The sequence below is a fragment of the Myxocyprinus asiaticus genome, chromosome 22 (assembly GCF_019703515.2).
Source record: "Myxocyprinus asiaticus isolate MX2 ecotype Aquarium Trade chromosome 22, UBuf_Myxa_2, whole genome shotgun sequence".
Classification (NCBI taxonomy): Eukaryota; Metazoa; Chordata; class Actinopteri; order Cypriniformes; family Catostomidae; genus Myxocyprinus; species Myxocyprinus asiaticus.
In genome coordinates this window covers 30,347,034-30,360,895 of record NC_059365.1, presented here as the reverse complement: position 1 = coordinate 30,360,895, position 13,862 = coordinate 30,347,034, and the positions used below count along the sequence as shown (strand labels likewise).

General features: G+C 38.7%; 1 protein-coding gene across 1 annotated transcript; it reads right to left on the bottom strand.

The window, feature by feature from the left end:
• Positions 1–796: 796 nt before the first annotated feature.
• zgc:195212 (DUF4554 domain-containing protein) lies at positions 797–13,527 on the bottom strand. The gene is made up of 14 exons (XM_051649181.1): positions 13,492–13,527; positions 13,282–13,332; positions 12,877–12,954; positions 12,626–12,681; positions 12,455–12,532; positions 11,703–11,898; positions 11,358–11,487; positions 6,537–6,725; positions 6,334–6,455; positions 6,106–6,216; positions 1,559–1,657; positions 1,408–1,459; positions 1,014–1,270; positions 797–847 (listed from the first exon to the last, which is right to left on the bottom strand). The coding sequence occupies exons 1-14, from the start codon at positions 13,525–13,527 to the stop codon at positions 797–799; spliced, it is 1,506 nt and encodes a 501-aa protein (XP_051505141.1).
• Positions 13,528–13,862: the final 335 nt, after the last annotated feature.

The following is a 13,862-nucleotide window of genomic DNA, read 5'->3' as shown; positions in this document are numbered from 1 at the left end:
AAATGCAGTTAAAGATATAAAGAATTACAGTTTTTACTAGTTGAAATAACATTTTTGATATCAAGAATGTGTACTTCTGCGAGTGATGACAATTTTTTATATCAAGAATTAACGTTTTTACTAGATCAAATGTAATTACTAATATAAAAAATTTGCATTTTCACTAGTAGTAATTACATTCCTGATATCAAGAATTAGCGTTTTAACTAGTGAAAATGTAAATGTTGATATGAACAATTCATATCCTGCAAATTATTAAAAGTCAATTTGGCTTCACTAGAGCACAAAGCAAACTAGTCATTTTGTTTAGGTTATAATAACATGATAAACATGATTATAACCTGGAGTGTTAACCTTTGTTACACAAAATTATTTGTGAAATGTGCATGTAACGACTACCACTGAAATGCAGAAGACAGAAGATTTCATAAATCTGATGACTGACACCAAGTATACAGTATCAAAAGCTGTGAGAAGTGGAAGGTGTGCTGTGAGACCTACATGGAGTAGATTCATTGTTTTATCATTCTTTTATAGGTTTTGGCTATACACCACATTTTAATGTAAAAATAACATTGATGAAATGTACACCAACAAATTACAAATTCCTGTGACCAGTATATTATTAAGAACATAAATGATAGAAAACTTGTATCTCGCATTAAATAAGATAGAAACATAAATAGTACCATATAAACACACACATAAATACAACAAAACATCTTTCAACATACAGTATGTCCTAATAAAGGTGTGAAATAAATCAAAAGGGAGACTGATTTCAATTGTATTTTTCTTAGTCCCATTCAGAAAAGTTTTCAAGTTCTTGAAGCCATTGCTTCTCCACCTAAACAAAGAGACATAATGTTAGAATAAACACTAAACTCTTATAAACATTATTCTGATCAAATTTTTACTGGATGTTTTCATGATTAAGTTTTCAGGGTTACATATCTTCAAGATTAAATATGTGGCATACAGTATTTACAGTACATAAATAAAGTGGTTTTCACCTGTTCATTCCTCATTTTTGCCAGCCTCAGGCAGCAGACTGAGGGCACATCTTGGATTTTTTCAGTTTGCAGACTTTGAGACAGTTGTATAGGGGACAGGGGACTTCTCTGGATGTTTGGTGCGTCAAAGACACTGCTCATCAAAGCATCTGAGCTCTCAGAGAGCTCCAAGCATGGTCTCTTCTTAGGGATAATGCATGATGATTCAAGGTCACTGTGAATCCGCTTAGGAGACTGTTCTGGTGAATATTCAAAAGCTAAAAAAGAGGATGAATCAACATGTCTTTCAAAATAAAACAAGCTTGAATTAATGTCTAGAGACCAACTCTGTTGTTGATTTCTATATTGTTAATGGGGAAATTAGCTAGTGGTGTTACAAATACCTCAGACTTACCTTCCTCCCAGCTTTCAAAACTACTGTGTTCAGAGCTAACAGCTTCGGCCACCTTGAGAGGATAAATAGTTTTTGAAAATATTAGAGCACAAACATTAATAATGAGAGGAACAAAGAAATAAAATAATCTGAAGGAAACTTTAAAAAGCACCTTGTCATTATTACACATGCGCCTGGGAGCAAAACGACTATCTGTGATGTTTTGAAGCGATTGTTGTAGAGATATGCGTAACTCACAGGTACTCTTGACCTAAAAAAATTTTTTAACAAAAAAACATTCACAGTGAAATGATATATAAAATGCCGTGAATGTTTACCTTAAAGGTGGAGTGTGTAATTTCTGCAGCACTATTGCCACAAAAAAAGAATGGCAACTTTAAAAATTGGCATTTGTCTGACAAAAATAGCCCCGCCCCAAACTTGCACCATTGGTTGAGGCAATGTTGCTATGTTGGACTTACACTTTTCAAGGGAATTAACCTATTAAAGGAATAACTCACTCAAAAATAAACTCAGCTCTGTAGGTTCGTACAATGCAAGTGAATGGTGACCAAAATTTTAAAGCTACAAAAAGCACATAAAGGAATATTCCAGGTTCAATACAAGTTAAGCTCAACTGACAGCATTTGTGGCATAATGTTGATTACCACAAAAATTTATTTCAACTCGTTCCTCCTTTTCTTGAAAAAAAAAAAAAAAAATGATATATATATATATATATATATATGCGTGTTAAAATGATTTTAGTGTGATAAAATCACTAACTAACCTTTTCTGTGTAAAGTTAGAGCCAATTTTACAACTTCTTTACCATGACAATGTAATGTCAACAAACCCTAAAATTATTGTAAAAACGACAATTTAAAGAACTGTACAACTCAAATAATACGTGAGTTTTAACAGAAGAAGTAATGCAAGTGCTTTTATAAAATTATAAGTTACATTTCTATGGTTAAACCACTGATACTGGCGGCCGATACAGATTTTGCTGTTTCGGATGGAAATTGGTACTTTCATTCACCAAAGTGGCATTCAGCTGATTACAAAGCATAGTCAGGACATTACTGATGTAAAAAACAGCACCATCACTATTTGAAAAAGTCATTTTTGATCAAATCTAGACAGACCCCATTTCCAGCAGTCATCACTCCAACACCTTATCCTTGAGTAATCATGCTAAATTGCTAATTTGGTACTAGAAAATTACTTGCCATCATATCAAACACAGTTGAAAGCTATTTAGTTCATTAAATGAAGCTTAACATTTTCTTTGTGTTTGTTTTTGAGTTGCCACAGTCTGCAATAAGACTGGCATGTCTTAAGGTCAATATTAGGTCAAAAATGGCAAAGATGAAACAGCTTTCTCTAGAAACTCATCAGTCAATCATTGTTTTGAGGAATGAAGGCTATACAATGCTTGAAATTGCCAAAAAACTGAAGATTTCATACAAAGGTGCACACTACATTCTTCAAAGACAAAGGACAACTGGCTATAACAAGGTCAGAAAGAGATGTGGAAGACCAGATGTACAACTAAACAAGAGGATACGTACATCAGAGTCTTTAGTTTGAGAAATAGATGCCTCATGTCCTCAGCTGACAACTTCATTAATTCTACCCACTCAACAGCAGTTTCATGTACAACAGTAAAGAGAAGACTCAGGGGTGCAGGCCTTATGGGAAGAATTGCAAAGAAAAAGCAACTTTTGAAACCGAAAAAAGAAAAGAAAAGGTTAGAGTGGGCAAAGAAACACAGACATTGGACAACAGATAATTGGAAAAGAGTGTTATGGATCTTAACCTCATTGAGCTTTTGTGGGATCAGCTAGACTGTAAGGTGTGTGAGAAGTGCCCGACAAGACAGCCACATCTATGGCAAGTGCTTCAGGAAGCGTGGGGTGAAATGTCACCTGAGTATCTGGACAAACTGACAGCTAGAATGCCAAGGATCTGCAAAGCTGTCATTGCTGCACATGGAGGATTTTTTGATGAGAACTCTTTGAAGTAGTTTAAGAAGTCCTGAATTTTTTTTTCAAATTGTAATAGTAATTTTTCACGTTATTTATTTATTTTTAATTTTTTAGATTTTTCCCCTTTTTCTCCCAATCTGGAATGGCCAATTCCCAATGTGCTTTTAAGTCCTCGTGGTCACGTAGTGATTCGCCTCAGTCCGGGTGGCAGAGAACCAATCTCAGTTGCCTCCGCGTCTGAGACCGCCAACCCGTGCATCTTAACACATGGCTTGTTGAGCGCGTTGCCACGGAGACATAACGCGTGTGGAGGCTTCCACGCTCAACTCACCACGCGCCCCACCAAGAACGAACCACATTATAGCGATCATGAGGAGGTTACCCCATGTGACTCTACCCTCCCTAGCAACCGGGCCAATTTGGTTGCTTAGGAGACCTGGCTGGAGTCATTCAACACGCCCTGGGATTCGAACTAGCAAACTCCAGGGGTGGTAGCCAGCGTCTTTACCACTGAGATACCCAGGCCCCCCAATTTTTCACATTATTAATGTCCTGACTATACATTGTGATCAGTTAAATGCCACTTTGGTGAATAAACGTACCAATTTCTTTCACTAAGAGCAAAATCTGTACATTATTCCAAACTTTTGGCCGCCACTGTATATAGAACTGGACTGCTGATGACGTCAAAACAATGAAGCCACTGCGCCGCCATATTGCTATGCCCAAACATTCCAATGTCCCTATTGACTTAATAGGAAATCATCTCATTTCGGCAAGTAAACATTAGTCATTCAGTCACTGATTTGATATCTGAAACCTGCACGTACATCCCTACAATGCAAACGTCCTACACATGTAATTATTTATTTATTTAAAGGCTGGAATTGTTCCTGTTTCTTGAAAGCCCAAGCGAGTTATGTGTATCTGTATCAAACACTATCCACCACTAACAAACTTCATCAGCGAACAGATCAGCTGAATGTAAACAAGTTCACTGAAACTGAGGTAAGATACAAACAGACATTTTCAGACTTATTTATTGTGACCCTCGAGGTGTTTGTTCAGTTACTTGTTTTATGTTTTCATCAAAAAGTGCCTTGTTCTCGCGGTCACTTGAATAAGTCTCTCTCCATCTATCACGTGCATCGGACACTCGGAGAGGGAGACACACAAAGCAAAGCTGGTTAAAATTAAACTTATACACTAGATTTAAATGGCAAACAAACACGTATTTATGACATGTATCCATGTATGACTACAGAGAGCACTTCAATATGAAAACAGACAAATCCCGGGCATTTAAGGCGATTTAGACATCCCGGTTTGACTTTTTTAAAGTCCCATTTGGGGGTAAGGGCATGTTGTCACCCTAAACAAGCAGATATTACAGCTTTTCCTACTTCCATTACAACTTGTGGACAGTTTTCCCACTTCTTTTGGTGATCGTTGAGCTGCACTGATAGACTGAACACTGGGGCAGGTGAATGCTCTGACATCGTGATTGCCGTATATCTTCTCCCTCATGACAAATATTATCCATAACAAGCTAATTAAACATTAAACATGATTGTCACTAGAGGGCGAAATGTAACTGTTGTATCCGCAGGTCGGAGATGGTGAAACAGGGGTGTTTTCCCCTGTCAGTCACCGATGCTCTATGAGAGTTTGGGCATACTAAGATGGCCGCTTGAACACTTCCGTTGGCTTCAACTCCAGCTGGCAGTTTACCGCTGCATCAGCGATCCAATTTGCCATGTTCACTTCCATTGTCCCCAATCACTTCCATTGTAAGGGCCTCACTGTAACCTCAATTTGTGCTTTTTTTTAAGAAAAGGAGGAACGAGCTGAAATTAATTTTTGTGGTAATCAACATTATGCTACAAATGCTGTCGATTTAGCTTAATTAACAATTTCTTAAAGGCAGCATAAAAGTAATCCATCAGACTCCAGTGGTTTAACCCATGTCTCCTGAAGCGATCCAATCGATTTTGGGTGAAAACAGACCAAAATATAACTCATTGTTCACAATAAATCTTGACATCAGCAGTCAAGATTTATAGTGAAAAAGCAGTTGTATTTTGGTCTGTTCACTCCCAAAATCGACTGGATCACTTCAGAAGAAATGTAAATGATTTAACCAGTCTTATGGATTACTTTTATGTTGCCTTCATCTGCTTTTTGGAGCTTCAAAGATTTGGTTACAATTCACTTGCATTGTATGGACCTACAGAGCTGAGAAATTCTTCTAAAAATCATTGTTTGTGTTCTGCAGAACAAAGAAAGTCATACGCATCTGGGATGGCATGAGGATGAGTAAATGATGTGAGACTTTTCATTTTTAGGTGAATGTGGCAAGCAGGAGGGTGGGGCTGGGCCGTGATGTTGCACACCTGGCCCCTAATCAAGCTAATTAAGCCCACGAGAGGGATAAAGGCGGCTGGAGGAGGCAGTTCGGGAGAGAGAGAGAGCTACAGGCAGCTGCCCTGTATGCGTTTGTGTTTATGTTTTGTCTTTATGTTTTAATTTATCATTAGACTTTATTTATATTGTCAAGCCGGTTCTCGCCTCCTCCTTTCCCTTTTACCCCGTTACAGTGAACAATTCTTTTATTGCCTAATTATAATGCCAATTTGAGTTGTTTTTGAATAATAAGCTGGAATAAGAGGAAGTATTTTAACACTGAAAACGATTACACACATCACCTTTAAATAGACCTACATCATACCTTCATGCTATCAAGACAGACTCTTCTGAACTCTGCACTGGTGCTACTGGTAACTATACAGTTCACTGAGCTCAAGACAATGGATAGGGCTGAATCCAGCCTCTGCCTGTTCTGAGGTACGAACACAAAAGAAGCATGGTTCAGTGGTGATTAAACAATGACTAAGAGCTACAGTGTCATATGGCACCTTTGTTTATTAAGTCTATGAAGTTAAAAGATGAATCCTACAGTTTGTCTTTTCTGAAATCCTTTCAGTGTGTTTTTCAGGGTAGACTGCAAAGCCGTCCGAACTTGATCTCCATTGTTCCAAAGCACTGCATCCAATTCCCTCTCTAAAACCTCCTCACTGCCTGAGAGATTTAAAATTTAACAGTAGAACCTTAAAAAGACCAATCTAGCTGTCTATTTGATAGAGGATGAATGAGACTTACTTATGAAGTCAAAGAGCTGGGAATGGAAAGGGTCACTGTACTGAGTGAAAATGAAGAGAGTCAGAGTCTGTTCTACAGCACGGCTCCATTCTGGCTCCATGTTCTGCGGTACAGCACCGCTACATCCTGATTCAGTTGCCTGATTATGGTCAGTCTCTACAGAAAACTCTATTTCAGAACACAGGGTGCCTATATAGAAAAAAACAGCAATTAAATAATATACATGTTGGACGGACTATGCTTTGCCACAGAGAGGACAGGGAGGGAATTTATTTTTAAAATAGTTTTGCATTCCCTCGTAATAGTTATGCGTTCTCTCACAAACAGTTTTGCATTCCCTTACAATAGCTTTATTTCTCCCTTACAAAAGTTAACCATGGTTTTACTACAGTAACTATATTTGAACCATTATATTTGTAGTAAAACCATAGGAAAACCACAACTGTGCTAATAAAAATTCTGCCAAACAATCTTGGTTACTACAGTTTTACTATGGTAACACAATAGTCGCTTTCACACATAAAGCCTTTTCCAGAAAAGTACCTACAATTTCCAGTTTAGAGGCCATGTGTGAACACGACCCTTTAGAAAATACTGGTAAATTTTCTTTGGCAATTTTCCTTAATGCAAAGTTGTATTATTACCTATAAACTTCCTTATTGATGGTATATGTGAACAGTACATTTGGTACATTTAATAAAGGCAGTAAGGCAACCCAACGATTCCCCTGTAATTTACCTGGTTACATGTGTGAACGGGGCTAATGGTTAATTTGTGATACATGTGTTATGATTTTAATACCATGGATCCTACCAAAAAAAAAAAAAACAAAACAAAAAAACATTGTTACTATTTTTGTTACAAGTTAAGCTCAATCGACAGCATTTGTGGTATAATGTTAACTGACAAAAAATAATTTAGACTCTTTTTATTAAAAAAAAAAAAAAGCGAGGTTACAGTAGAACACTTACACTTACTATAGAAGCATCACGAATCTGAAGAGGCAGGACCCAGAGTGAAACAAAGGATTTTATTAATACCAAAAATAAACAGAGCCAAAAACAAAAACTACCCCAGGGGAAAAACAAAGTCCAGGGCAGTAAGCACACAACGGAATCAAAACGGAACAGAAAACAGAACGAGAGAACAAGACAAATTGGCACAGGACAATGCACATGAGGAAACTAAAATAGGGAGAGAAATGAACAGGTTAATAGGCAGGGCAGTTGAACTGATAATGGGCAAACAAGGAGGCGGGGTATGACGAAGGACTGAGAGACACGAGGCAAAACAGAAACAAAACAAAACCATGTGCTCTCACAAAACACAAACACCCGAATGGCACGAGTGCATATCACCAAGACAATAAGGCAACATGTGCTCATGCCAACCGACAGACAGGATGAGAGAATGCATGGCAACGCCAACAAAGCAGTGCCATGCACTCTCACACTAGAAAGAGCCTGAGTGTACTTCGTGTGGCAAACACCACACGATGCACGTAACAGGCGACAAAACGAGACAAGACACCAGTGCGAGAGTTCGGCCACAAATAAAACCGACATCTAAGACAGAAGTGACCGAACCCCAGCACAACGTGAAGATGGAACGTGACCCGGACGTGCAGCGCAAAACGAGGGCAATGCAAAGCGCGCCCGAGGTCGCAAGAGACAGACACAAACAATTGACATGAGTGCATGCCGCCAAGATGACATAAGAGCAATGCACTCACGCCAATAAAAGACAAGACATGAAGCATGAGTGTCAAGATCCCGACACCAGAACCGAAACCGGACCAGACAGGAGAGTCAGGATCCAGACACCATGCTCTGAACATGAAACACAAGACCGACCGAAGCGCACAGCAGGGAAACCACAACCTGATGCCGTGTGCTCACACAGAGACAAAAAACGAAACACAACACAGACACAGAACAAGAGTGTAAGGATCCTGTCACCAGTGTTGGGTGTAATGCGTTACAAAGTAACTGTAATCTGTTTACATTTTGCAGTAACACAGTAATGTAATGCATTACTTAACAAAATGAAGTAATCTGATTACAGTTACAGACATGAATAAAATTAAGTTACTTGGATTACACATTTATTGCTAAAACAATAACATTAATTAAGTAGAATGCATTTTAAAATGTATTACGTTCCTATGTTGGTACTTTTATGTGCGTTGCTGTGTCAGCTAATGAGCATGCACTCTAACAAACCACCATGACACTGAGGACACATATCGAGGCGATGGCAGATGAGTGAGCTGTTACTATGGACGCAGCGGAGTGTAGTTGTTTACTCAAATTGAAAACGAAATTGCATTTCAAGTTTTCATGAGCTCACAATCAATCTCAGCGAGCTCTGTGTCAGCATGCTCCCAGCCCTGGCTGAGGCACGCAAGGCTGGGCCACCGACAAATCCTCCTTAAATATCCGCGCACTACCCCATCCTTGCGTGTTTCCCTCGTGTGTCCTGCAGCTGCCGCGGGAGGAGAGGGGATCGGTTTCGGGTGTATATGGAAAACAGCGCACGTTCCCGTCTGACAGAGGGATATATCGCTCACAAGGTGGAAACATTTGCGGAACGGCATCTTGAAAAAGACGTCGCTAAGCAAACGGCTTTTTATGCTCTTTATGTACTGTACACAATAAAACACAAACACAATGCTACAGCGTTACAGATGTGCAAGTGATAAAGGATACTCAATTCGTCCGAGCACAAGCAGGGAGATAATCCACTTGCTGTAAAGTTGTGTAAACACACACACGCTGCGCATGTACACACACAAACAGACACACATGCACATAGACAGGGGCAGACTGGGAAGAAAATTCGGCCCAGGTAGAAACTGGCCCAAAAGTTGTTGAGGGGGGCGGAAGAGTGGTTGCTGTCCTTTTCTGCATATCGCTGCCCCGTTCCGCATATCGCAGCGCCGTTTTGTGGTGCGCTCTGTGTAACGCGGCGGTCCATTTTCACGGCCGGCCCACTGGGAAAAGTCCCGGTTCTCCCAATGGCCAGTCCGTGCCTGCACATAGATATGCATTATGCAACACACAAGCAAACCTGCATATGCACACCGAAAAGAAACAACAAGCATTCAAATACACAGTGGTTTTACTATCAAAGCTGTCTGTAAATGGGTTTTCAGAAATGTTTTCAGTTCATTAGTATTCTTTTTCTGTCTCTCACCAACACAAACACAGGTAAACAAGCATACTGTACACATACATGCCACACATAGCTAAGAAGGTTGTAGATAGCAGACACACACACATACACATACCTGAAGATACTACTACAGCATATTTGAGATAACTGAGATAGTTAAGTTGCATTTTTAGAAATCCCTTGGATCTCTTTAGCCAAGTTGCTGTCTTTGTCATATTGCTGTAATTTGGTTAATATTTCAGTCAACATTAAAGTACTAAAAGAGCTATTAGTGTAACATTTGTTTTATTTTTCTCACAGGTTTTATTGGTTTTAGAAAGTAACTTCAAAGTAATTAGTAATGTAATTACCTTCCAGATGAAGTCATTAGTAATCTAATTACACATTTTTCCCAAAAGTAATTAGTAATCAGTAGTGGATTACTTTTTTTGAAAGTAACTTACCCAACACTGCCTGTCACAACAAAAACCCAGACTGTCAAAGTGACAGGGTTCTGACAAGAAGTGAATGGGGCCAATTTTTGGAGGGTTTGAAAGCAGAAATGTAAAGCTTATAATTTTATAAAAAGAACACATTAATTCTCTGATAAAACTCAACTGTAAAGTTGTTTAAATCGTAATTTTTACAGTCGTTTAGGGTTTGTTGACATTAAATCGTCATGTCAATGAAGTTGTAAAATTGGCCATAACTTTACACAGAAAAGGTTAGTAAGTGATTTTTTCACACTAAAATCATGTTAACGCATATTGTTTTTGTCTTGTGGCTAAACTTTTGAAACAGTGAGTATTTTAATGGTTACGGATTGGCCCCATTCACTTCTATTATAAGTGCCTCACTGAAACACCAATTTTTTTATTTTACGAAAAGGAGGGGCAAGTCAAAATAAATTTGTATGGTAATCAGTATTATGCTACAAATGCTGTCGATTGAGTATAACTTGTAATGTACCTGGAATATTCATTTAAGGGCATGTTTTTGGTAGGAACCACATATTAAACATGGTGTTACTATTGTAAAATTTTGGTTCCCTCGCAATTATTTTGGGTTCCTGGAACTAATCATGGTTTCACTACAGTGACCATAGTTTAACTATGGTATTTGTTGTAACAGCAACCACAAACTTTACCATGGTTTTACTACAGTAATTATAGTTAATCTATGGTATCTGTAGTAAATCCATAGTAATAATACAAGAAAAAAACAAAGATGTGGTAATACAAATCATATAATTCTGCCAAAAAACATGGTTACTACAGTTTTACAATAGTAACAACTTGTGGTTCCTACCAAAGAAATGCCTTTATGAAAATTAACCATGGTTTCACTATAATAAAACTGCAGTACCCATGTTTTTATTGTTGTTGTTTTTTTGGTAGGAACCATGGTTTTAAAATCATAGCATGTACCACAAATTAACCATTGTGCTACTTACTATAGTTAAACTGTAGAAAGCCTGGCTGTTTGGCACAGCTGTGGCTTTCCTATGGTTTTACTATAGTAAAACCATGGTTAATTTCTGTAAGTGATGGATAAAGCTACTGCGAGGGAACGCAAAACTATTGCAATGGAAAATAAAACTATTTTAGAAAATAAATTCCCTCCCTGTACTCTTATGGGCTCTGTATAGGGGCTGCCCCTGTAATTTACCCTGAATGGTTTGTGCTTCCGTACAGGAGACTTTAGAAAGACCAAGATCCCCCCAGGACAGTGAAGTAGCCAAACTCTGGAGGAAACTCATTTGTGTTAGAGGCATCCCACTGGGACTGTACACTACCATGTGTAGTCAATATTGAGGAAAAAAATAATTTCAACAAAATGCGTATATGAATAAATGTATGCTTAATATCACCTTGTATTCTAGTTATTTTGAAGACCCAACCTATTGGTCAGGACTGCTCACTTTTTTGATCCAGCAAGTAGCTATCTTCCCTAAAACTTGCTCATGTTCTTAAATTACAATAACTATTATCATGTCCACATAACAAAGGATATTCGTATGCATGAGAGACGAGTCGGCCAGTTGGGGTACTGATCCACACAAGGTGCAAGTGTTGCCATGGTAGCCATGCTCATTTCCCCACACAGCCCGGCTTCTATTGTGTCAGGAGGGAGCTGGCAAGAAAATGTGTCTCCCAAAACTGGATGCATATAGGGACAGGACGGGAGACACCATACAGAGAATGGGATCCTTCATAACAAAATCACAGATGTCATTACATACAGCAAAGCAGTATTTGAAAGTAGAGACTTTTATGGATGTTTTTTTTTTCCTCCCCTTTTCTCCCCAATTTGGAATGCCCAATTCCCAATGTGCTCTAAGTCCTCGTGGTGGCGTAATGACTCGCCTCAATCCGGGTGGTGGAGGACGAATCTCAGTTGCCTCCGCATCTGAGACAGTCAATTCGCGCATCTTATCATGTGGCTTGTTGTGCGCATTACCGCGGAGACGTAGCGCGTGTGGAGGCCCACGCTATTCTCCACGGCATCCACACACAACTCACCACGCACACCACCGAGAGCAAACCATATTATAACGACCACGAGGAGGTTATCCCATGTGACTCTACCCTCCCTAGAAACCGGGCCAATTTGGTTGCTTAGGAGACCTGGCTGGAGTCACTCAGCACGCCCTGGAATTCGAACTTGTGACTCCAGGTGTGGTCGTTAAAACTAATTGATCGATCCAGTGTGTTGATTCTTCATGCCAATAAAAATCGCTGACTGTCAAAAAAATAAATAAATACAAAACTGACTGTCCATATGCAGCAGTGTCCATAGTAACGCTGTGATCCATCACTAAAACTTTACTTCCTGGCTCTCCACTATAAAAGAACAAATAATGACAACTTCTTAAAAATTCTGTGCAGTGAGTAGAATAATAGCCATAGCATCAAACAAAAATAAGAGCAGATGACCTGAAAATCTGCAGATGTGTCTTAGAATCGGTCCAAATCTTAAAGATGATTTTGACCTGAAGAAGATAAAACAAAAGAAAGGGGTGAGAATAATGGTTTGACCCAGAGTAATAGATTAAATCATCTTTCATCTAAGAACGGTGAACATTTCAGTTTATAATAATGTAATTATGGAAAATGGTCAAGGTCATTATGACAGCTTGGATGAGGCATGCATCACAGAAACTGCAATAAAACAAAACTAAACTCACCCGAGAATGAACTAGACTGAGTCTATGCAGAAACTTTAGCATCTTCGACTGGTCAGCCTCCACTGACTGACTACTAGCCTTTTGGAAATCAAGATGTAAGACACATTATTCATAATTTGTGACCATCAACATGGCTGGATTATATTGCTGTAGAATTAAAGAGGAATCATTATTTCTTGGTATACTCTTCAATGAGGAGGAACAGGTGCACTCACATTGAAAGAATAGGTGAAACATAAACACCCAAAACTCTCAGTGAACCTTATGAGTTCTTCTTGATGAATGCACTCACAAGGTGGGACATGGAAGGAAAGTATTTCCATAAGCTCTGAAAAAGTGAAACTAGCGTGAATCTGAAACTATTCCCAATTACAAACCTAATATCAGTGTAATATAGAAACTCACCTTGAACAGCACTCTTAGAAACCTTGCTACACCAAGCACCAGCGGCAGATACTGTAAATATGAATAACACCTCTAATGGGGATTAAACGCAATTATTCAAACTTAAGGACCAATATCGATTTGTAAGACAGTATTAAGTTTAGGCTGTTCGTGTTTTACCGGTTAAAGTCACCGAGGATTCAGACAGGGTTGTCACAACAACCATCAAACCTCCACATGACCGTTTACACTGACCACATTCGCCATGAATTAAAGTCAATAAAAACCTCATCACCTGTAGTAAATGAAACTTGTAACACTTATACGTTCTGAATATACTCACTAACTTATACAAAAATGGCAAACTAATGTATATCAAATAAAATGTTTTTGCTAAAAACAACTTTAAGAAATAATTTTAAAAACTTGTGAAACAAAAAACTAAAACAGGGGTGAAAATAACCCCACATTTGATGTACCTGTCGTAATTTACTGCACATTTTCTGCCAGTAAACGAATTAATTCGTCAAACTAAATTCTCCTCAGGCGAGAAACTGCAGTTGCAATGCTCATCCGCTCCACCAGATGTCGCTAAAGCCGGC